The sequence below is a fragment of the Mustelus asterias genome, chromosome 9, assembly GCF_964213995.1.
Source record: "Mustelus asterias chromosome 9, sMusAst1.hap1.1, whole genome shotgun sequence".
Classification (NCBI taxonomy): domain Eukaryota; kingdom Metazoa; phylum Chordata; class Chondrichthyes; order Carcharhiniformes; family Triakidae; genus Mustelus; species Mustelus asterias.
The window spans coordinates 63,625,615-63,650,692 of NC_135809.1; the positions used below are offsets into that span (position 1 = coordinate 63,625,615).

The window sequence follows — 25,078 nt, forward strand, 5'->3', positions numbered from 1 at the left end:
TGTGAATTCAATAAAATTTGGAATTAAAAGTCTAATGATGATCATGAAACGATTGTCGATTATTGTAAAAACCCATCTGGTTCATTAATGTCCTGTTGGGTAAGAAATCTCACATCCTGACCTGGTCTGGCCTACATGTGACTCGAGATCCACAGCAACATGGTTGAAGGTCCCCTCAAGGATAGCAATATCCCACACACATCCCATGAACGAATACAAAAAAACTGGTGCAGTACTCATGAGTTGAGGGTCACAGGAGTAAGTGTCGCTTCAATTCATCTCCAGAAACTCCTTGACAGAGCTGATTGTGCCTGGCTGGTATGTAAGAAGAAAAATAGGTGCTGTAAAGCACTGGACCAGTTTCCATTACCAAAATGCAAGAGATGTTCAGAGAAGAATGATCAATATTTTTTTCTGTTATTGGCCCAGGGTTTTATTAATGTTTCACCTCTCATGAGACCACATAATTTTGGGTGGGGTGAGGAGTGTATATATTAAAATGCACATGTCATCACAGTTGTGTGTGTCAAACTGGATGATCCTGCCAGTCATTGTTCATATCAGAGATTCACAACCAAAAGAAGTACATCAGATAAACTGACAGGAAGAGGTGGGCAAAAGGAGGGGTAGTCATCCACAAGTGAGCAGTCCTTAGCCATTAAGTTCTTTTTGCCCATTTTTGACCCTAGCTCAAAATCTACAACAAGACGGTGGTGTGGACCATGTCTACCAGTAGCTCCATGGAATCATTACCCCAGGAGCTAGTCACCGTGTGACCCCAAAGAGGGAGTCTGGTAGGTTGCTACAGGCATCGCAGCAGAACCCAATCATTTGCATACCTAACATCCACTCTTTATGGTGAGTCACTAAGCAGTAGTCAGGAATCCAAGTTGATTTCCCCTTCTTAGTCACATGGTGCTGCAGCCAAATGCAGTGCCCCATCTGCCACCCTGGATAAGTTAAATGGGCATCATTTGTATGTGTTGCTTTATATTACACTACATGATGCAAGTATCCATTAAACCAATTCGCAGCCTCCACCCTGGCATTGGGTCACACAGGGTGACGAGCTCCTTGGGTATTGATTCCAGAAGGCTGCTGGTACACATGGTCCCCACCACCATCTTATAGTGGGTCTTGAGGTGGGGTCAAAAATGGTCAAAAAGAACCTAATGGCTGGCGTCTGCTCACTTGTGGAAAACTACTATTTTTTGTGGTAGGAGACAAAAAGAAATGTTGAAACTGAAATAATTTTCTATTCCAAAGCATTTCTATTATTTAATGAAACACAAGTCCATCTTGATTCACATATTTACCATGAAGGAACGAAATGGCAGTGTTATATGTAACAGTCTAACATTGGAATTGTTAAACTCTATCCACTATAACTCTAGATGCTGCATTTGCTCAGACTTACTCGCCCAATTTCATGCCCATCACAAGCATCTCGACAAACAACTTCCATCAGTGATTCCCCATAACTCTCTATGATGTCCATGTTGTCATTCTGCAGTTTAGTGAATTCATCCTCCGGAGCAGTCAGCCTCTCCCACATGGTTTTCTGCCCTGTACCATCCAGTTAAAAAAAAAGACCGCACATGAACTGAACAAGCTAGAGGCAAATGTTAGGATTAAACTCCCATTAAGTGGGAGCAATTGTTAGCATAGGGAACAGTTAACTGTCAAGGAGTGTTGAAGTTGATAATTGTAGGTCAATTGTTAAATTGTTCCTTCATTGGATGTATACAAAGGGGAAACATAATTTGTTAATTTGTTTTTTGTGTTTATTGATTGTTTTGTTTTACTCCAACAGTATAAAGGGGAAACAGGTGAGACAATGGGCAAATAAGAATAAAACTCAATGTGAAGAAGTCATGGCTTAGATTCTGTTTTTACTACTAGCCAACTATTGGAGCTCAGCAGCAGGCACTTGTCACTTCTGAGTAATGATAGAACACAGGGTGGCAAGGTGGCACAGTGGTTAGCACTGTTGCCTCACAGTGTGAGGGACCATGGATCAATTCCAGCCTTGGGTGACTGTCTGCATAGAGTTTGTACATTCCCACCATGTCTGTGTGGGTTTCCTCTGGGTGCTCCGGTTTCCTCCCATAGTCCAGAGATGTGTGGGTTAGGTTGATTGGCCATGCTAAATTTCCCTTTAGTGTCACAAGCTGGGTAGATGTTGGGTTTCCATGATTCTAGATTAATAGGGCAGTGTCTTTAAAAAGAGCTGCGCATATGTGCAGAATGAGCTTCCAGAATAATGCAGGATTTGAAAAGGAGACTTTTGTCTGGTTTTATTTTCATAGCACCACTAAAATCTGACCAGCTGGTTCAAACCTCGACATCTCATCACCCATTTTAGGATCTAACCTCAATTGAAACTCCATTGCCCAATCGCTGCAAAGGCCAATGTTTCATCCAAATTGTATTTGTGTGCTGCAGTCTGGAACTTCAGCTGGAATTTATTGCAGGAGACCCCCCCCCCCCCAACCAGCCATATTTTTCAGCAATCTGGCAACTTGGGGGCTTCCGTACCTTTAAAGGACAAAAGTCTGCCCCCAAGAGCTGTCAGCCAATAAGAGGGCCAGCAGCTCAGCTGTGCTACTGGGTGTGGTGGCCACGGCTGAGGTCTACATGCTTGAAGTAGATGCCATGGGAGCAGACAGCTTTCACAAGTGAGTGAAGTCTGGGGGTGTGGGGATCAGTCAATGGGCCCCAGCAAAGGTGCGGTGGGGGCAGATGGAGAGGGAGGTTTCTGCAGGACAACTCACCATTAGGCAGGGGCTCCTTTGCAGGCTACTGAATGCCTGATTAGGACGGACCCTTCTGTCCCCACCCAACCCTGCGCTTGCAGGGAGACCACCAGCCAGACTCCCCATACAGTGCAGTGCCTGCCTGCCACAGCAATGGGATGGGACCCTTAACTGACCACTTGAGTGGTTCAGCTGCTCTCTGGACAGGAGGGCCAGCCTCACCAATGTCCATTTACTTCTGGGTTACGAGATCAAACTCTGCCTAGACTGATTGTGGCACAATCACGGGATAGGACAGAGAATTTGATTCTGCATTGGGCTGTACTGTAAGTGACCCGAATATGCCTGATGGGACAATGGGTTTACTGAAACTGAACACATTCCATTTTTTGGCTTTAATTCCTCACCCGAATGAGAAAGAACCATAGAACCATAGAAAATTACAGCTCAGAAACAGGCCTTTTGGCCCTTCTTGTCTGTGCCGAACCATTCTTTGCCTAGTCCTACTGACCTGCACTTGGACCATATCCCTACACACCCCTCTCATCCATGAACCCGTCCAAGTTTTTCTTAAATGTTAAAAGTGATCCCGCATTTACCACTTTATCCGGCAGCTCATTCCACACTCCCACCACTCTCTGCGTGAAGAAGCCCCCCCTAATATTCCCTTTAAACTTTTCTCCTTTCACCCTTAACCCATGCCCTCTGGTTTTTTTCTCCCCTAGCCTCAGCGGAAAAAGCCTGCTTGCATTCACTCTATCTATACCCATCAAAATCTTATACACCTCTATCAAATCTCCCCTCAATCTTCTACGCTCCAGGGAATAAAGTCCCAACCTATTCAATCTCTCTCTGTAACTCAGCTTCTCAAGTCCCGGCAACATCCTTGTGAACCTTCTCTGCACTCTTTCAACCTTATTTACATCCTTCCTGTAACTAGGTGACCAAAACTGTACACAATACTCCAAATTTGGCCTCACCAATGCCTTATATAACCTTACCATAACACTCCAACTTTTATACTCGATACTCCACTTTATAAAGGCCAATGTACCAAAGGCACTCTTTACGACCCTATCCACCTGTGACGTCACTTTTAGGGAATTCTGTACCTGTATTCCCAGATCTCCCTGTTCAACTGCACTCTTCAGAGTCCTACCATTTACCCTGTACGTTCTACTTTGGTTTGTCCTTCCAATGTGCAATATCTCACACTTGTCTGCGTTAAATTCCATTTGCCATTTTTCAGCCTATTTTTCTAGTTGGTCCAAATCCCTCTGCAAGCTTTGAAAACCTTCCTCACTGTCCACTACACCTCCAATCTTTGTATCATCCGCAAACTTGCTGATCCAATTGACCACATTATCATCCAGATCATTGATATAGATGACAAACAACAATGGACCCAACACCGATCCCTGCGGCATGCCACTAGTCACAGGCCTCCACTCAGAGAAGCAATCCTCCACAACCACTCTCTGGCTTCTTCCATTGAGCCAGCATCTAATCCAATTTACTACCTCCCCATGTATACCTAGCGACTGAACCTTCCTAGCTAACCTCCCATGAGGGACCTTGTCAAAGGCCTTGCTGAAATCCAGGTAGACAACATCCACCGCCTTCCCTTCATCCACTTTCCTGGTAACCTCCTCGAAAAACTCTAATAGATTGGTCAAACATGACCTACCACGCACAAAGCCATGTTAACTCTCCCTAATAAGTCCCTGTCTATCCAAATATTTGTAGATCCTATCCCTTATCACACCTTCCAATAACTTGCCCACCACCGACGTCAAACTTACTGGCCTATAATTTCCCGGATTTCTTTTGGAACCTTTTTTAAACAACGGAACAACATGAGCCCCCCCCAATCATCCGGCACCTCCCCCGTGAATAGTGACATTTTAAATAAGAAAAATAATTGTTCACAAACTGTTAATGCTTTCACCTGTAATATTTATATCCTGACAGAGTTACATACCAGTTTCCAATGTGTCTGGTTCATCTGGTTTCTGACTTATCTGTAGGTAATACAGCAGTGCTCCATACAGGTGTGCTCTTACACGCTGGAAACCACCACCTGTCAACAAAAATGAAAGTGTTAGTGCTTCTATCAACATGGCCGGTACAAAGAAAATGTTACCCTGAGGTAATCAGACATTAATACAACATAGTCACTAACAGATCAAAGACAGAGTTTAGTAGAAATTTCTTTACACAAAATGTAGAACTTGCTGCCACATGGGGGCGACTGAAGCAGATGGCATTGATGCATTTAAAGATCTGATGCATTCACGGGGAGAAGAGGCGAGAGACATAGGGGAGCAGCTAGGAAGAGATCATTGTGTTTGAATCATAAAATCATACAGTGCAGAAGGAGGCCATTCGGCCCATCGAGTCTGCACCGACCACAATCCCACCCAGACCCCATCCCCATAACCCCATACATTTACCCTAGCTAGTCCCCCAACACTAAGGGTCAATTTAGCACGGCCAATCCACCCAACCTGCACATCTTTGGACTGTGGGAGGAAACTGGAGCACCCGGAGGAAACCCACGCAAACGGGGAGAACATGCAAACTCCACACAGACAGTGACCCAAGCTGGGAATCTAACCCGGGTCTGAGGTGCTGTGAGGCAGCAGTGCTAACCACTGTGCCACCGTGCCACCCCTACCACCAGCCAGGCTCCCCATACAGTGGTGTCTGCCGTTTGACAAGGCTCATGTTGAATAGAAACGCTTCAGAGACTGAAAGAGCCAGTTTCTGGGCACTGTGTTACCCGAACAGGCGCCGGAGTGTGGCGACTAGGAGTTTTCACAGTACCTTCATCGCAGTGTGAATGTAAGCCTACTTGTGACTAATAAATCATTTTTTTTATATGTAACTCTTCTGCAAGATATCCTCATGTAAGAGGAAATTACATTTTAAAATATAGTTTTATATTACTAACTCAGGACAAAGTTGACTTTTGAAGCATTGTTCAAAGCTTCAATGAATAAAGACAATGATACAAAATCTGCCAATGTGGGAGCAGTGACTTGAGGGAATTCATAAATCCCTCTAGTGGTCTAGATTGTTAACTGCAACTTTGTATTTCACTACAAAACCCGTGTTTGCACACTTTCTCTCCAGATAGATGCTAGCAGACCTGCTGAGATTTTCCAGCGCCCTCTTTTCTTGTTTGTATTTATTTTAAAATTGAAGCTGCCCGGGCAAATGTCATTCAGCATCCACATAAACAACACAGGATCAACGGAAAAGAGCCACGGGCCACAGGCTCCACCAGCCGTGGCCAGCCTTTCTGTGTGTCCTGAGAGCATTTGACCCATAGCAGCGCAGAAAGTATAGAGTGCTTTCTTATTGGTCTATCCTCTGCATCATAATGTTAGTATAAAGGCCTCATGATACTGCCCAAGTTTCCAAATCTTCAGACTTTGCACAACATTCCACACTCCTCCCGGAAAGGCAGTATACGTCCATTGGTCTGAAGTTGGTAAGGGCATGGATTCAAACTGCTCAAAAGCATTGTAATATACAATAGTCAGGTATTTAAATGGGCTTGGATTCATTTTTAAAGAATCCAAAAGGTGGGTTTGATGGCCTCCTTCTTTGCCCTAATGACTCTACGACCTCCTGGGCTAAAGAGATCAATGACAAACAAAAGTCAGGACAAAGATCCTGATCTCAATCCAGCAACATCCCTTTGTAAAGGGACACAAAAATAACCCACAGGAACAGGAGTTGGTCCTTTAACCCCTCGAACCTGATCCATCATTCAATCAGATCAGGGCCAATCTCTGCTACATCAACTCCATCTCCCCTGGTTCCATTTCTCTTACCTAACAGAAATGTTTAATTGACCACCCATCACATCCTCAATTACTGTTTTTTTGGGAGGGAGATCCTGTATTACACCCTTTCAGTGAAGTGTTTCTCTTGACATTATTTCTGAAAGACCTAGCTCTAATTCCAAGATTGTGCTTTCTTGTTCTGGGGCATATAGGAAATTAATGTTGCAGTGATAGCTAATCTGTTAACTCCCATTAGTGTTGCTGTTATGCAAGGAAAGAAAATAAAAATAAAAAATCACACGTGACCCTGCCTGTCTACATTGTTTGATTTTTATTCATTTACTAGCTGTGGACCTTGCTGGCTAGGCCAACATTTATTGCCCATCACTAATTGCCCTTGAGAGGGTGACGGTAAGCTGTCTTCATGAACCGCTGCAGTCCATGTGGTGTAGGTACACCCATGGTGGCGGGGGTAGTTCCAGGATTTTTAGCCAGCAACAGTGAAGGAACGGCAATGTATTTAATGCATTTCCAAGTCAGGATGGTGAGTGACTTGGAGGAGAACTTCCAGGTGATGGTATTCCCAGGTAACTGCTGCCCTTGTCCTCGAGAAGATAGTGGTAATGGCTTTAGAAGGTGCTACTGAAGGAACCTTGGGAAGTCCCTGCAGTGCACCTTGTAGATGGAAAACACTGCTGCCACTGTGCGTCGGTGGTGGAGGGAATGAATGTTTGCAGATGGAGTGCCAATCAAGTGGGTTGCTTTGTGCTGGATGGTATTGATCTACTTGAGTGGTGCTGGAGCTGCAAGCGGAGAGCATTCCATCGCATACCGAACTTGTGCCTTTGTATATGGTGGACAGACTTTGTTAATCACTGCAGGATTCCCAGCCTCGGGCCTGCTCTTATAGCCACAGTATTTATATGGCTGGTCCAGTTCAGTGTTTGGTCAATGGACAATAAACAATTGCGCCGCGGTCATTGGGACCCACCAGTTGTGAGGATGAAATCCAAGAGCTTCCTGAGGATGATGTGAAGAGACGAGTCTCCGATAGAGGCAAAGCCAGCTGATACCTCTCCTGCTGATGTGGTGCTGCCATCAAGGATGGTGACATGCTGGGAGTGGGTGCTGAGCGCCTGTTTCTGCTCGCCGCGTACTGCCTGGCTGAGGTGAGCAGTGAGAGTGAATACTGCTCCAGCCACCACGGGCATGAGTTCCTGGGCAGCCTCCTCTTTGAGGATCTAAGAGGGAGGTAGAGTCACACAAAACTATCAGACTATACAGCACCATAAAATACAAGCTGATCAATATATACTCCCAAGATTTCTTTGCAATCCTGCCATATTTCAATTTATTTTATGCTTGCTTTTATTTAATTTTATCAGACACACAAGCTATCCTTCTAACTTTCCTCCTTCAGCTATTCACATACACAATCATTGAATCCTACAGTGCAGAGGGAGGCCATTCAGCCCATCGAGTCTGCACCGACCACAATCCCACCCAGGCCCTATTCCCATAACTCCTTGCATTCACCCTATCTAGTCCCCCTGACACTAAGGGGCAATTTAGCATGGCCAATCCACCTAACCCGCAAATCTTTGGACTGTGGGAGGAAACCGGAGCACCTGGAGGAAACCCACGCAGACACAGGGAGAATGTGCAAACTTCACAGACAGTGACCCAAGCCAGGAATCGAACCCAGGTCCCTGGCACCGTCAGGCAGCAGAAGTGCAACTTTCTTACATATCTTTTAAACAATTATTTCATTATGTCTTTTTATCTCCTATTAGTATCACTTTTGCCATTTAACTGTCTCTTGTTTTCAACCCAAGTACTTCAAAGGCTCCTTTATGTGGGTGGCACAATGGTTAGCACTGCTGCCTCACAGCGCCAAGGACTAGGGTTCAATTCCTGGCTTGGGTTACTGTCTATGCAGAGTCTGCACGTTCTCCCTATGTCTGCGATGGTATCCTTCGGGTGCTCCGGTTTCCTCCCATAGTCCACTGACCATGCTAAATTCTCCTTCATTGTACCTGAACAGGCACCGGAGTGTGGCAACTAGGGGATTTTGACAGTAATTTCATTGCAATGTTAATGTAAGCCTACTTGTGACACTAATAAATAAAGTTTCAACTTTACTTGTGGCTTTGTTTATCCCCCTTAACCAAATCCTCTTCTTCTTTAAATGCTACTATCTGTAATAGATTCCAGTCCCAAGAAACAATTAAAGTGTCATTCCTATCACAGGTGAAGTGTATTCCAAATCTACTACTGAAACGGAATAGTTGGTAATGAACTGTTGTTGACTCTGTTTGTGGGGCACGGTTGATTCAGAAACTGGCTGGGAGACTGGAATAACTGAGTGCTGCACTTGGCATTGAAATGCGAATCTTGCCTGCTTCAAGGTAAGTGAAGAGCCAAGCCCTATCTGCCTACGGCCAGCACGGAGCAGAGACACACTGTCTTTCTTGCTGGAGATAGAGGCAAAATATACTGTTGAATTTTTTTCTGATGCAAAAAAAATTAAACAATCAATCGGTCTAGAATAACATGGAACACCTATTAAAAAACACCAAGCTATCATAGTCACTTCGGGCACAGAATGAGGCAGCCATTTGGCTCATTGCGTCTATATCAGCTCTCTGTAGCCAGATGCATTCAACTCACTCATCACCACCATATCCCTGCCTGTCCAATTTCCTTTTGAAATTATTGATGGTCTCTGCTTCCACCACTCTCATGGGTAATGTGTGCCAGGTCATTACATACAGTGTAAAAGGACTTCTGCCTGACAATCTCCCTGTATCTCTTGCCCAAAACTTTAAATTTGTGCCCCCTGGTTCTTGTAACGGGAACAGTTTTTTCTTATATAATGCTTGCAGACTTTTCACATCTTGTACACATGAATCAAATCTCCCCATCTCCTTTGCTCCAAACCCAGCCTCCCCAACCTAACCTTGTAGCTAAAATCCTGTTATGCATGTGGTGTCTGTCTCTTTAAGGCAGTACAGCAGAAGTGAGTCACCTGACCCGGAGGAATCAGTGGAAACTGAGAGTACGTGATCACACCAGAGGGTGGAGTCCTCTTTCAGGCAGAGAATCATCGAGAAGCCATAGAACATAGAACAGTACAGCACAGAACAGGCCCTTCGGCCCACAATGTTGTGACGAGCTTTATCTGAAACCAAGATCAAGCTATCCCACTCCCTATCATCCTAGTGTGCTCCATGTGCCTATCCATTAACCGCTTAAATGTTCCTAAAGTGTCTGACTCCACTATCACTGCAGGCAGTCCATTCCACACCCCAACCACTCTCTGCGTAAAGAACCTACCTCTGATATCCTTCCTATATCTCCCACCACGAACCCTATAGTTATGCCCCCTTGTCATAGCTCCATCCACCCGAGGAAATAGTCTTTGAACGTTCACTCTATCTATCCCCTTCATCATTTTATAAACCTCTATTAAGTCTCCCCTCAGCTTCCTCCGCTCCAGAGAGAACAGCCCTAGCTCCCTCAACCTTTCCTCATAAGACCTACCCTCCAAATCAGGCAGCATCCTGGTAAATCTCCTCTGCACTCTTTCCAGCGCTTCCACATCCTTCTTATAGTGAGGTGACCAGAACTGCACACAATATTCCAAATGTGGTCTCACCAAGGTCCTGTACAGTTGCAGCATAACCCCACGGCTCTTAAACTCCAACCCCCTGTTGCAAGCCATGTTGTAAGCATGGAAAGACTGGAGCTCTGCTCCTGGACAGCTCAGAACTGCAAACCTCCTGACCAAGTCTCTCATCAATTGTTTACCTTTTTTCCTTAACAAAGTCCAAAATCTTTTGATACACACAAGAGCCAAAACAGAACAAATCCCCCACCTCGGATCCATTCTGTTAAACCTCTGCACTGTTTGAAGGACACTCACATCCTTCAGAAAAGTGTGGTGACCAGAGCTGAATGCAATACTCCAACTGTGACCTAACCAAAGCTTTTTTTTTTGGAGAGCAAAAGGGAACAAAAATGAACTGATTCTTAGAGTGCTCAGGGTTTTGTTTGAAGTCTTCAAGTCCTACCCTCCTGAACGATGATATATGAATTATAGAGACTGAGAAATCAAGAAATCATTTTTGCAGTTTACCAATGCGTTTTAGTTGTTAATATTTCCAAGTGCTTACAATTAATAAACTGTGTTGTGATAGAAACTTGTTGCAGGGCATTTTTACATCACCTTGTCATGGAGCTCATGTAGAAGGTCCCGAATGACTAGCTGCCTATCCTCTTCCTGAATCAGGTCCAGTGGACATGCTGCAAGTATGATCTCGACGAGGTGGCGCCAGGACTCCAACATGTGCCGCTTGGCATGGAGACACTCCCGCAACTTGTTCCTCTCCACCACATGCTGCAAGATCGTGTTTATCTCCTGAACCAAACAGTCACAACATTAGGGAAAGAGAACGCTACATATTCAGCTGGCAACAAGGCAGCTTCTCTCCACAAAAAACAAATAGGCTGGAATGAAAACAAAGTCTGGGAATGCTGCAGTAACCCAGAAACCAGGGAAATTCACAGCAGGCCTGTCAACACGTGAGAAGTGATGAGAAAAGTTTGGGTGGAAATCTTTTGTAACTGTGCCAACCTGTCTTCTATCTTCACAGATGCCCACAGATTAATAGCTTGCAAGCATTGTCTTCATTATGACAAACATTAATTCTCACCTTAAGACAAGAATATTTTTAGCAGCAGAGTTGCTCCTTACTGTTCTCCCCTTAACTCTCTCTCAATTGTTCCAAAAACTAATAGTTTGGGTGGAAGGAATCAGTGATCTTTGGGCTCAATTCCACATATAAGACAGTCCAGTTTGTCCTGCTTTCTCCTCTGTAACACTCCTCATGACATTAAGTCTTTGATTAAGCATAGATAGAAATGTAATTTCTAAAGTATCTTTCATGGTATGTCCCAAAACACTTCACAGCCAATGAAATACATTTAAGATGTAGTCATGTTACAAGGTAGGAAAATGCAGCAGTGAGTGCGAGTACAACAAGCTCCAAGTATTGGTCAGGACACCAAGAGGAAATCCCCTGCTCTTTAAATAGTGAAATAGAATCTTTCACATCCACCTGGGAGACATGGACCGCCAGTTTAATCTCTCATCCAAATGGCTCCAATAGTAAAGCACTCCCCCAGTACTGGACCCAAGTGCTCTAGTCTTTGGGTAGGACTTAAACCCATGACTCATATGATGACACTCCATCGACACTGGCTGCCCTCTGGTGCCTTACCCAAGTGGCCATTCCCTGTGTATCAGCAAGCTCTCCAATCTAGACTGCATCACAACAGAGATCAGCTAACTCGATACAGATAACTAATCAAACCTGGAAGCTTGTATATGAACAGGTTTCAGCCGATTGCAAAATAAAATGATGGCGTGTTGGGGTAGGGAGCCCTCAGTTGCTTTAACAACAAACAAAAAATAAAGTAGAGCAGACAAGTAATTCATTGCACAGAAAGTCTCACCTCCATTAGTAAAGGTCTTTGTCCAATGGCTGCCATTCCTTGCAGGGCATTCACTTCAGCAATAAGTACTCGGTGAAGGAGCTGGGAAATAAAACAAATCGCAGTGAAAATGTTAGCTGTACTAGGCTATACCATATTCTAACATATCTGAAGATGGTATCCCACTACCTGATCTGAAATAGACAGGTAGCTAACAGACATTGCTACATCACTAGGAAAAATAGCTCAAGGGACAGACAGCTCATCGCATTATAGTAATAAAGTGCCTTATGCAAGAACATAGGACTTGGGAGCAGAAGGCCAATTGGCCTTTCAAGCCTACTTCATCATTCGATAAGATCATGGCATTTGTGGTCCCTAATCCACTTTCCAATCTGCCCCCATAATCCTTGACTCACTTGTTGATCAAAAATCTAACTCAACTGTGAATAAATTCAAGAAATCCAATCCAACCTCCTTCTCAAGTAGAGAATTGCACAGACTAACAACATTCAGAGAAAGGGGTTCTCCTCATTGCCATCTTAAAAGAGAGACCTCATATTATTAAACTGTCCCCCTGGTTCTAATCTTCCCGACATGAGGAATCCTCCTCCTGGTATCCACCCTATCAAGTTCCCTCCCAGGTGGGCTGTGACCAAGGCTGGAGAGCCTCACCTGCCCTTCCACAAACTTTCACCACTGCTGAGGAGTCAAATGATCTTTCCCCTGCTGCATCCACTGTGAGCCATGAAGGGTCCCAGCCATGGCCAGCTCTGGCCTTGGTGTATGCCCTGTGGGCTCCTCAAAATGGTGGGGCAATTGAGGTGATCCTGCCTTAAGCAGAAGATGCGGATGGTGGAGAGCTTTCTACAGCTGGGTGACTATGCTCTGTTATAGTCTCAAACACCATTTAGCACCATGGGTAAATTAAACCAGACTGTAACCACATTGCTGAGGCTGAGGGGGAAAAAAACCCAGAAGTAGACCATTCCTGTTCAGGCATGTATAATAATTATTTACCCTATATCACAACACAATTCATCATTTCAAAGTGTTTACTGTAATTCCCTCAAAGCCACTGTCAGTGAAGGAAGAGGAGGACACCGAGATACAAGAGTGAGCTAAGATCATGGATGACCAGTTAGGATTGTACATGGGGCAAAGTGCAAGATGGGAGATCAGCCTTATATGGAAAAGGGCGACCAAGACTGTCATGGTCCTGGGGAATGAAGTGGAATCTTCAATCAGAGCAAAACAACTTTGAACTCAGTTGAGTCGCATGTTCAAAAGTTGCCTGGCTTGATATTTTAATTGGCTGATGTGATGGTGCAAGAAAATATTTGGCTTATCTCAAATAGATATTTTTAACCCAAAGAGAACCAACAACCAACTTTACACAACAGAAGGTCACCACAGCAGGTTGTTGGGCTGCTTGTTACATCTATTGCATCACATCGAACAGGAAACTACAGCCAAAGGCAAAAAATGTTCAAATGTTGGCAAGGGAATGCTGTGCTAAACATACAGGCAATGCTAGAGGGAAAGAGCGCTGGAGTTGAGGGAGGAGTGCTTGGAGAGAAAATAGCAGAGAAAGTGCGAATAGGAAGAATGGATATTATATGGAAGAAAAACATTTTTTGGACTCACTAGCAATATGGACAATGATAGGAAAGGAACTATGAGGTAGAGAGAATACAACAGCACAGAATTCCAGAGATAGGGGGAATACAAAGAGAGGGAACATTGGAGACATTTTAAAAAATTAAAACATGTAGTGGTAGTGTGGTATGGACAGGAAACAAATTAAATGTAGATACTGATGAGTGAGCAAAAATGAGAGAGTGAGAAAGCGAGAGAGAGAACTAGAACTGTTAATGCAGACACCAAGATACCTTCACATTGCAGACAGTCTGGCCCTGTTGGTTCTTGTGCTCACAGTTAGAGATAACTTGTTCAATCTGGGCACGATCAAAGAAATCCAAATGAAGCTCTTCTGGCGACTCCTGGCGAAAGTCAACTGAATCTAGAATACTCAGGATCTTTCGACGTACTAAATCAAAGACAACATTTCAGTTTTAAGACTCACATGAAACAGCATTTTAAAATAGTAATCGACTGTTAAACCTGCAAAAATAAATTGTATTTCTCCAACGTCTTTAACATAATAAAATGTCCCAAGGTGTTTCACAGGGTATTATAAAACAAACATGACACAGAACCACGCAAGGAGATAGAAAGGCAGATGATCAAATTCTTTATATGGTTTAAGGAGAAAAGGTGGAAAACAAGGGAGACAGGTGGAGGGGTTTAGGTTGAGCATTCTAGGGCTAGTGGTCCAGGCAACTGAAGGCACAGCTGCCAATGCTGGAGGAACGGAAATCGGGGATGCGAAAGAGGGCAGAATCAGAGGGGTGGAGGTGTCTTCAGAGGGAGGTGTCTTCAGGGGGATGTAAAGCTTCAGGAGATTAGAGAGATGGGAAGTGGGGTAAGACAATGGAAGAATTTTAAAACAAGGATAAGAGTACTAAAATAGAGGCATTGTTTCACTGGGATCCAGTGTAGGTCAGCAAACATCCGAATGATGGGTTAAACAAATCTGGACACAGGCAGCAGAGTTTTGGAAGGCCTCGATTTTACAGAGGATTGAACGCATACACACAGGAGCCCAGCAGTCAAGTTGAGAGGTAACAAAGGCATGGAGGAGGATTTCAGTAGATCAGCTGAGGCAGGGGTGGAGTGGGACAATATTACAGAGGGGAAATAGGCATAGTGGCAGTGTGGATTTGTGGCTGGAAGTCTGTGGCTAGGGAACAGAGTTTGTGGTGGGGACTGAAAAAATAGCTTTTGTCTCCCAATATTTAATTGGAGAAAACTTCTGCTCATCCAGTACTAGTTGTTAGACAAGCAGTCTAACCATTTAGAGATGGTGAAGGGATCAATAAAGACATTGGTGAGGAAGAACTGGGTGTCATTTAGTCTACATGTAAAAACCAATATGTTTTCAGATGATGTTGCTGAGGGGCAGCATGTAGGATGAGAAAGTGTCAAGGATCGTTCCTCAAGAGACAGCAGAAGTAACAGAGTGGGAGCAGGAAGAGAAGCCATTACAAGTGATTCTTTCTCTATGATTAGATAGATAAAAATGGAACTTGCAGAGTGCAATCTTACATAGTTGAACAATGGTGGAGACAGTGGCAAAGAGTGATGTGATTAACCATGTTGGAGATTACAAAGTGATATTGATAGGTAAAGTGAATGGACAAAAACTGTGGCAAATGTGAATTCAACCACTTTGGACCCAAAAAACTGACTACATGGTGAAAAACGAGAAACAGGAGGTCCAAAAAGATTTGAGTATAGGTCCATTGATCACTAAAATATCATGGATAAGTACTCAAAATAATTACAAAGCTTAGATTATAGCTGGAATATAGAGAGTAGGTTTGGCATTATGCCTTAAGATATAGTGGCCTTTGAATGAGAGCACCTACATTTACTCAAACGATACCTGCATTCTAAGAGTATAGCTATGAGAAAAGATTAAACAAAGTGTTGTATTACCTGGAATTTAACAGACCAAGGAATATTTGAAACTATTTCTGCTATTTAAAGATTTTAGGGCAATGGGACATGGACAAAAACTAGATGAGAGGGAAACTCAAGAAAGATAAAGTTCATGGCTGGATGGGGAGAGGGCAGTGGGTAGTCTTTGAGCAAGTTTAGCCAAGTAGGCTTGGGGAAGGGAGGGAAGATGCAGAAGCAGCTGAATGTCACTAAGATTGAGACCATCCAATGAAATTCAAAGGTTCTTTGCACTTGTTGGAGATGAGGGGTTAAGATGGCCTGGATTTAGGAAAAGAAGCTGGGATTACCTTTGCCTTCCAGGATCACCCTGGAATAATGAGCAGATTTCACAGTCTATCAGAGTCAATCATAGGAATGCAACACTCTCCCATTGTACTTCACTTCAACCATTTCAAGCAGATAATACTTTCCAGAACAAACTGCTACCCACCGATTGATTGCTGAGAATTACTAACCAGATTGAATATTTTTTAGTTCCTCAAAAGGTTTTTTTTGCAAGTTTTACTGAAATATGAACAGGCACACGAGACATCTGATAAACACAAACTAGGTCAAGTAATTTCATTGATGTTGGTGATAGCTCATTCAAAAAAAACTTACAAGATTACAATGTGTACAGCTGGAAGAAAGCTCTACAGAGCAATGATGTGTAATGTGGCCAGCATTTCATTTTTCACTCGTGCCATGCCGAGACCTCAACACTATTTTTTTTTGTTTCTCAAGCTGGCGCCGGAGCGAGGCAATTTCTTGCAAGCTGTGCCCAGCATACCTTCTAATTCTATCTTTTACTCTCGTTGTATGCTTCTAAAACTTCACTCTGTTTTAAACTCTCCAACAATGCTGTGTTTATCTACACCCTAGCTATGACTAACACTACATTCTGCACTCTCTCATTTCCTTCTCTATGAACAGTATGCTTTGTCTGCATAGCGCACAAGAAACAATACTTTTCACTGTAAATAATACACGTGACAATAATAAATCAAATCAAACTATTCATCATCTACTACTGATTTGGTTCTTCTTCTAGTCCCCACTCACTCCTTAAAAACATCTCTACCACCTAGAGGTACAAGGCAGCAGGAGCAAGAGAAAGCCAGCACCTGCAATTCCCCACCAAATCATGCAACATCCCATCCTAGGCCATAACATGTAGTAGCAGAATTAGGCTGTTCGGCCCATCAACTTTGCTCCACCATTCAATGAGATCATAACTGATCTGATAATCCTCAACTCCACTTTCCTGCTTTACCCCCATAACCCTTGATTTCCTTACTGATTAAAAATTTGTCTATAGCAACTATAAACATACTTGATGACTCAGCCTTGACAGTCCTCTGCAGTAAGGAATTCCACACATTCACCAACATCTGAGAGAAGAAATTATTCCTGATCTCCATCTTAAATGGACAACCTCTTACTCTGAGATTATGCCGTTCCCACGAGGGGAAACAACCTCTCAGCATCTACTTTGTCAAGCCCCCTGAGAATCCTATATCTTAATAAGGTCACCTCTCATTCTTCTAAATTCCACTGAGTAAAGAACCAACCTATTCAACCTCTCTTCAGAAAATCCCCTTAGGATCAACCAAGTGTACCTTCTCTGGACTGCCTCCAATGCCAGTACATCTTTCCTTAGATAAGGGGACCAATACTGTTCATTGTATTCTTGGTGTGGACTTAGAATCAGAATCCCTACAGTACAGAAGGCCATTTGGCCCATCGAGGTTGCACCGGCCACAATCCAACCCAGGCCCTATCCCCATAACTTCACGTATTTACCCTGCTGGTCCCCTGATACTATGCGGCCAATCAACCTAATCTGCACATCTTAGGAGTGTGGGAGGAAACTGGAACACCCGTAGGAAACGCACGCAGACACGGGGAGAACGTGCAGACTCCGCACAGACCTGAGGCTGGATTGAACCTGGGTCCCTGGCACTGTGAGACAGCAGTGCTAACCACTGTGCCACCCTTACTAGTGTCTGGTACAATTTCAGCAAAACTTCCCTATTTTTATACTCCATTCCCTTTGAAATAAAGGCCAACATTCCATTGCCTTCCCTAATACCTGCTGAACTTGCATGCTAGCTTTTTGTGATTTATGCACGAGTACCCCCAAATCCCTCTGTGCTGCAGTCTTTCTCCAATTAAATAATATTCAGGTCCTTTATTCTTCTTACCAGAAGTGTATAACTTCACATTTTCCTACTTTATAGACCATCTGCCAAATTTTTGCCACTCACCTAACCCGTCTATATCCCTTTGTAGACTCTGTCATCCTCACCACTCGTCTTCCCACCTATTTATTGTCCTGCATTGTTCGAGGTCAGGACCTATCCTGGATAGTAGGGCCGTGGGCAGCAACTCACTGGCACAAACCCAAAATGAGTGGCTAGAACACCAAGGCCAGTGCTGACATGAGCAGTTGCAGCCTAACCGAGCACTGAACTAAAATAATCCACTGCACATATTAACCCCATCCCTTCAACCTCCCTGCAGCAAACTTTATCCTTCCTAACAAGATCCATGACTAGCAATTGTGTCTTGAGTTCACGAATACCAGAGTGAAGTATTGATGAGTTCTTCTAATGATGCGAGTAATCACACAACAAAGTGCACTGATTTAAATGTGATTAATCCCCATTGCACATTGGTACCAACAAACTGAATAAGCCTGTAAACACTAATGCATGGTCGCATACGATGCAACCTGTCAAATATTCATCTAATTTCCTCTTCTTTGTAACCAAATGTGTACATCTCAAAGCACATGTGGAGGCAGACACTTGATTAGGAGATGCAAGTACCTTTAGAGGCGGTGTCAAAATGCAGAAATCCCGTGATGTTTCTTGTTTCTTCTTCAAGACTTCCCTCTGCATCAACTGGTGGATAAAGACAGCACCAACATGAACCAGAAAAGAGCGCTTTTTTAAAGTCACACTACAACATTCATGAACAGCATTATGAACAGCTCACGAAAAGCCTAATTCAACAGAAGGGTGGTAGGAAGGAACGATTCAAAGGAGGCCACTTGGGAGGATTATTGTATCGGAAAACATCCTAGCCTTCTATCTTAAATCTGCTAAAATAATAAGCACTCTCAATGAAGGAATGGAAGTTTGATTCCTTGATCAGAGCGTATTTATCTATTCTTATGTTGTGGGCATTGATGCACGGCTACATTCTTGGCCATCTTTAGTTGTTTTGAGGCAGTTGCCCGAGGGTCTTCTTATGCAATAGCTTCTCTTGGGAGAACCAAGTGTAGATCTTGGCTTTGGCAATGCTGTACAACAAGCAATGTATGAAAAGCAAGAAGTGTTCTACGGAACAACTTTCTGTTGAAGCAAAATACTGCAGAGGCTGGAAAGTGCAAATAAAACTCAAAATGCTGGAAATAACCGACAGGTCACAGGAACGTATAAGAGGACAAAAGGAGGCCATTTGGCCCAACAACTCCATGTTGGGTCTCTGTACAGCAATCCAGCAAGTCCTATTCTCCGACTCTATCCATACAGCAAGTTTATTTCCCTCACGTGCTCATGCAGTGTCATTTGAAATCATTAATCATTTCCACTTCTGGCAACATCTGGAAGAGGAACAGAGACAACGTTTCAGGTCTGTGACCTTTTACCACGGGCTCTCTTTCTCTCTCAACAGATGCTGCCATAACTGCTGAGCACTTTCAGTATTTTCTGATTTTATTTTGGGCTTATCAAGGGCATGCTGGGAGAGAGTGCAGTAAACTAAATGCAACAATGGCTGAGGGTTACATCAAATTGTCATGATTCACTGAAACCAAACGGCTGAGTGGTCCTCAACAAGAAACACCAACATTACAATCAAAACGAAGAGACCTAGAGCAGAGAAGGTTGATAGAGGTGCTCAAATTTATTAAGTGTTTGAATAGACTAAATAAGGAACAAATGTTTCCACTGTCAGGAGGGTCAGCAACCCAAGGCCAAAGATTTAAGATAACAAGACTAGAATCTGAGGGGAAATGAGGACTTCTTTTTTCTTAACTCAAAAGTTATGATGATCTGGAATGCACTGGCTAAAAGAGTGGTGAGAATTGATTTAATAGTAACTTTTGACTGTTGCAATGATTGTTATTGGAATTGATGGTTTAAACACTTAAAATTAATAAATTCTCATGATGTGGTTGTCATTGGAAAGGCTGCCATTTGTTGCTCATCTTTAGAATGCCCCGATACAACTAAGTGACTTGCTCGATCAAAGGGCAGTTAAGGCAGTTCACCAGTAGTTTTACTTCAAGTAGTTCCAAAAATAATAACTTCTCAGGATGTGGACTTCTTGGAAAGGCTTACATTTATTGCCCATCCCAATTGCCCACTTCCTAAATAAGCTCTGATCATACCTTTATCTCTTGATAAAGCAGATGTGAAATTGCGACCTCATAATTCACAAACTCAGTTAATTTTCCACGGTTTTGATGATTTTTCCATTTCTTACACACACTAGATCCTGGCTGGATCCTGGCCACCTGCTAGTACCCTCATCCAAGTAAATCAAGGCAGGAATTCTATCAAGCTCTGACAGGGGGTCCCACAGCACAGTCTTAAATCTGTTCTCCCCTTACATCGTCCCCCTCTCCCTGACATAATGCAACAGGGTCATTTCACAAGATCAAAAGCTGGTTCTATGTATGATTTGTACCTTCCCTAGCCCAGTACACTGGTGTCAACTGCAAACTGCAGTGCAGTAAAACAATATATTTTTTTAAAAGTCAATTGTTCCTCTGAACCAAACTTAGGCAGTGAACTAGAGAGTCACTGTCAGATGTCAAAAAAGGTTAGTAATGAATTCAATGTTTTATATTCTCAACTACCTGTTTAACACACTTTTTCAGATAAAGGTATTTTGGTTGGCTCCTCTAGAAATATATGGCACATTTCAACAAAAGATGTAAATGTTTATCCTGATCATTTGTTCTTATCCACCAACCCCCAAAATACAGTTTCAATCCATGTCATAATCATTGCACCCCATCTCACCATCACTCCCAATGGGATACCCCACCACGGACACTGAACACAAACCAATACCATATCCAACTGGTTGAATACTGAAAACTATTTCTCCAGAAAGGCACATCAATCCTTTCTTAACCCAACAACCCCATCAGATAGGAATCAGAGATACTGATTACGAGTGGAACCATGATCAATTCTTCCCTCCTTCATATGGATGCCAATTGTAGACTACTCACTCCTTCTATCATGACCAGTCCATCCAAAATTAACCGCCTCAGCATCCATGGTCCATACGACTCAGGTCCATGTTAGTTTGATCTTTTACTTGAACAGAACTATCCGAATTCAAAATCCCGTAAACACAAGGGTATCATCTCCACATTAAGCTTGGCAACACACTTAATATAGGGCTCAAGGTCATCTGGTGACATGCTTAGTGCAGTAAACTACATGAACATTGGCTGAGAGTCACTTCAAATTGTCATGATTCACTGAAACCAAACAACCCTGTGTTCCTCAAACAAGAAACAGCAACCAACAACATTGAGAGACCTAGAGCAGAGAAGGTTAATAGAAGTGTTCAAATTTATTAAGTATTTGAATATACTAAATAAAGAGAAAATGTTTCCACTGGCAGGTGGGTCAGTAACTCAAGGACATAGATTTAAGATAATGAGACTAGAATCTAAGGGGAAATTAGGCTTCTTTTCTTAAGTCAAAAGTTATGATGATCTGGAATGCACTGGCTTACAAGGGTGGCGAGAATTGATTCAAAAGTAACTTTTGAAAGGAAATTGGATAAATATTTAAGAAGGACAAAATAGCAGGGCTCTGAATAACAGCAGGTGAGTTGGATTAATTGTACAATTATTTAACAGACTCGCACAGACCACGGGCCAAACTGCTTCTTTCTGTGCTGTATGATTGTGATCTGGGTGCACATTCAGAAACACTTACCAGAGTAAGATCGTAATGGCACATCATCAAGCAGCAGATGGAGGAGGCGCTGCGTGTGAGAACGCTGCCGATTCAAAGATGTCACACGCAGTTCAATCCCAGCAGTCTTCATCAACCATGACATCTGGTTCAAGGCTGAGATTTCATGGCCTGCGGAGAGGAATTCTTCCAGCTTTGAATGAAGTTACAATTTATTTTGACACAGATATGGTGAAAGGAGAGACCATTGGATAATAGTTGAAACTGATTGTGAAGGTTTTATCATAATTAGGAGAGAATGAAAATGAAGTGGGGAGGGGAGAAAAGGCAAAAAATTAAACAGATGAGAGAGAAAGGAAAACTGACAAAAAGGAAACACTTATACCTGCTAAAGTGAACGTCAAATCACAAGAGAGAAGAGAGGAACAAACTTCAAATCCTCCTCTACCTTTAACTGCAAAAGGGAGATGCTGGAGCTGAGAGAAAAGAAAATCCTGGCTTGTTCTCAAGTACCGCATGGTTGGTCCAGAGGTATCAGAGTACGCACACAGCTGATAAATCACCTAGGGGAGGAGAGAGACAGAGAGACTATTTGTCACCAAGGAGAAAGAATTCCACATTGTTTTGCTTAGAGTGAATGCATACAACAGGTTTGCCTTCAATGCACCAAAAATTAATGCTTTTAGAAAGTTAAAATCAACTCCAAAGTCGCTTGGTAAACATTTTCTCCACTCTTCCCAGAACAATACCAACTCAATGGGTTACAGCCATGCAGGTTGGATACCCTCTGGTGTCTCTTGTATGTGGTCTGTCTTCATGCACAAGCCATGCAGAGAATGATAAGTTATTCAATTGTGCAGGGCATCAAAGCTGAATCATAGACTGTTCCACTTGATGACCAGAAATGTGTGTGTTCATTAACAGGAATGACAAGATTACAATTAGATCTGGAGAAGGGAGGGGAACGGTGAGGACTAGGTGCAGTGGTCAGTGGGGCGCTTGTATAGTTTTGCAAACTAGGCCATTAAGGGATTTCTCCATTAAAAGCTCAGACAAAAGATAAAACAATAATAATCTTTATAAAACAGTAGCTTGGCCATGACTGGAACATTGTGCTCAATTCTGGACACACTTTAGGAAGGATGTAAAGGCCTTAGAAAATGGAAAATCAAAACCATGTGTAATCCGGACAGAGCAGATAGAGGGAAAGTGTTCCCATCGGCAGAAGAACAAGAGGACACCGATTTAAGGTGATTGGCAAAATAACCAATGGCAGTGAATGGTTAGGGATCTGGAATGTACTACCTGAGGCAGATTCAATTAGGGTGTTCAAAAGGGAATTGAAAAGCACCTGAAGTGAAAAGAATTGCAGATATACTGGGAAAGGGCAGGGAAGTGGGGCAAGCTGGATAAATCTTAGAGAGCTGCCATGGATTTGATGGATCGCAAGGTCTTCTGTGATAATTCTAACAAAATCATCCTCATTTCTGACAAAGTAAGGGATAAAGAGAAATAGGATTAAATTAACAATCAAGTGATAACAGAGCGAGAATTTAAAATAGCTAGCAAAAACCACAGGTGCCAAATCTGAGCAGTTGAGCATAATCCCAAAATTAATCTGCTCTTGTAACATTACATTTTTAACCATCTTCACTGTTGATTCTTGGACTCTACCCAAAATGCACTTCGCTGTCATGATAACCAAAGTAATTCGTTTCTTGCGGTTCCTATCATTACAACCACACTGCCGCACTGATGTAACAGACTTTACCTTCTTCAGATTTTCTCCCTCCCAGGTTCCCTGAAAGAACTAATTCTTGCTGTGTTAAGGTTCCAACAGGTACCCATTCCATCTCCAATACCTCACCTGTAAAATCTCAGAGTGCCAGAGGTCTTTTCAAGTGTGAAGGATGGTTCATATTGTTACAAATAAAGTTTATAAGATGGCCATGTTTTGGGATGGTGTCTTTACTTTGAGGTAAAATGGAGAAATAAAGGAGCTCATGTGACATGCTCTGAATCCACAAAGGGAGAGAGGCTTGGTTGTTGAAGGCTAAAGGGGGAAGAGGAGAGCCCGGAAAGGCGGCACAAGATGTTCACACCTGTGGAAAATGGCAAGTATATCTGTGAAGACTGTGGGTAAGTTGTTACTTTCCATGACTCACAAGGATTCGGAATGTTAGCCTTTATAAATGGTTATAGTTTAAACAGTTTATTTATCCCCAAAATAGAATAGGGTTTGGCGGGTTTCTTTTTAAATACAAGGCCCATGTCGTTCACGTTATTATGGGGAGGTTCTTTAGGAAGGAAAAGTCAATAGAAAACTATTTTGAATTGGGATTGGAGGTTTTTTTTAAAAAAAGATATCCTTGAGCCTCACAGACCAGAGGGTGAGCTAACAAGTGAAGAGAGAAGAGAAATAGAAGCAGCCAGTCCTGAACCTGAACCAGATTTTCTGCTCTCTTTATCATTCACTGTACAAAGTCAGGGGTGTGATGGAATACTCTCCACCTGCCTGGATTAATGCAGATCCAACAGCACTCAAGAAGTTCAATACCATCTGGCACAAAACAGCCCGCCTGATTAGCACCCCATCCACCACCTTCAACATTCACTTCCTCCACCACCAACGCACAATGGCAGCAGTGCGTACCATCTACAAGATGCACTGCAGCAATTCAGCAAGGCTCCTTTGACAGTACCTTTCAAACACATGACCTTGAGCATCTAAACGGTCAAGGGCAGCAGATGATTGGGAACATCTGCACCTGCAAGTTCTGTTCCAAGCCACACACCATCCTGACTTGGAAATTTAATCGCCATTCCTTTACTGCTGCTGGATCAAAATCCTGAAACTCCCTTCTTAACAGCACTGTGGGTGTACCCACACCACACGAACTGCAGAGATCCAAGGATCCACCACCTTTAATAAAAAGCTTGCACTCAGACTGAAAAGACCAAGTGTGTGAGGATTTAAACAGGGCTGTAAAATTCCTGGAATTGGAAGTTACCTGGCTGGAAAAAAGGGAAAGGAAGCAAACTCTTAGAGCAGAGAACAACTTTGGCCTTGTTCCAGGAGAACAAAGTGACTACTTGGATAGACAGTGTAAAATATAACTATATTATGAGATTTTTGATTTTTTAAAATTCAGTTAGGGATGTGGGCATCAGTGACTGGGTCAGCATTATCGTTTGGGGCAGTTGAGTCAACCACATTGCTGTGGATCTGGAGTCACATGTAGGCCAGGCTGGATAAGAATTTGTTTAAAAGTTAATTGGAGAAATTTTCTGTAGTTTAGAGTACAAGTTGCCAATTGAATAATGTTTAGAAACATTGTTTCAGTTTGTTACAGTAAAAATGTTAAAACTCGCAATCTTGTGTGATCCCTCTCATCAGTCGCTGGAAATTCATATATCTTTTTACAAGTTATCAGTCTCTGAGGGGATCAAAACAATGTCCAGTCTTTATACACTGACGTGCACTTTTCAAAAGAGCAATCTGGACAGCATCAGGCAC

General features: G+C 42.9%; 1 protein-coding gene across 2 annotated transcripts in view; it reads right to left on the bottom strand.

The window, feature by feature from the left end:
* nup205 (nucleoporin 205) overlaps nt 1-25,078 on the bottom strand; it is a 131,922-nt gene that overhangs the window by 26,116 nt on the left and 80,728 nt on the right. The window contains exons 23-31 of one of the 2 annotated variants that reach the window (XM_078220266.1): nt 22,010-22,124; nt 21,583-21,732; nt 18,442-18,516; nt 13,939-14,096; nt 12,068-12,148; nt 10,779-10,970; nt 7,542-7,791; nt 4,738-4,836; nt 1,418-1,566 (exon numbers count right to left, since the gene is read on the bottom strand). In XM_078220266.1, the coding sequence (XP_078076392.1) occupies nt 1,418-1,566; nt 4,738-4,836; nt 7,542-7,791; nt 10,779-10,970; nt 12,068-12,148; nt 13,939-14,096; nt 18,442-18,516; nt 21,583-21,732; nt 22,010-22,124 (1,269 nt within the window). Of the gene's footprint in view, nt 1-1,417; nt 1,567-4,737; nt 4,837-7,541; nt 7,792-10,778; nt 10,971-12,067; nt 12,149-13,938; nt 14,097-18,441; nt 18,517-21,582; nt 21,733-21,946; nt 22,125-25,078 lie in introns of both variants that reach the window. The other variant, XM_078220265.1, reaches the window with a different exon arrangement.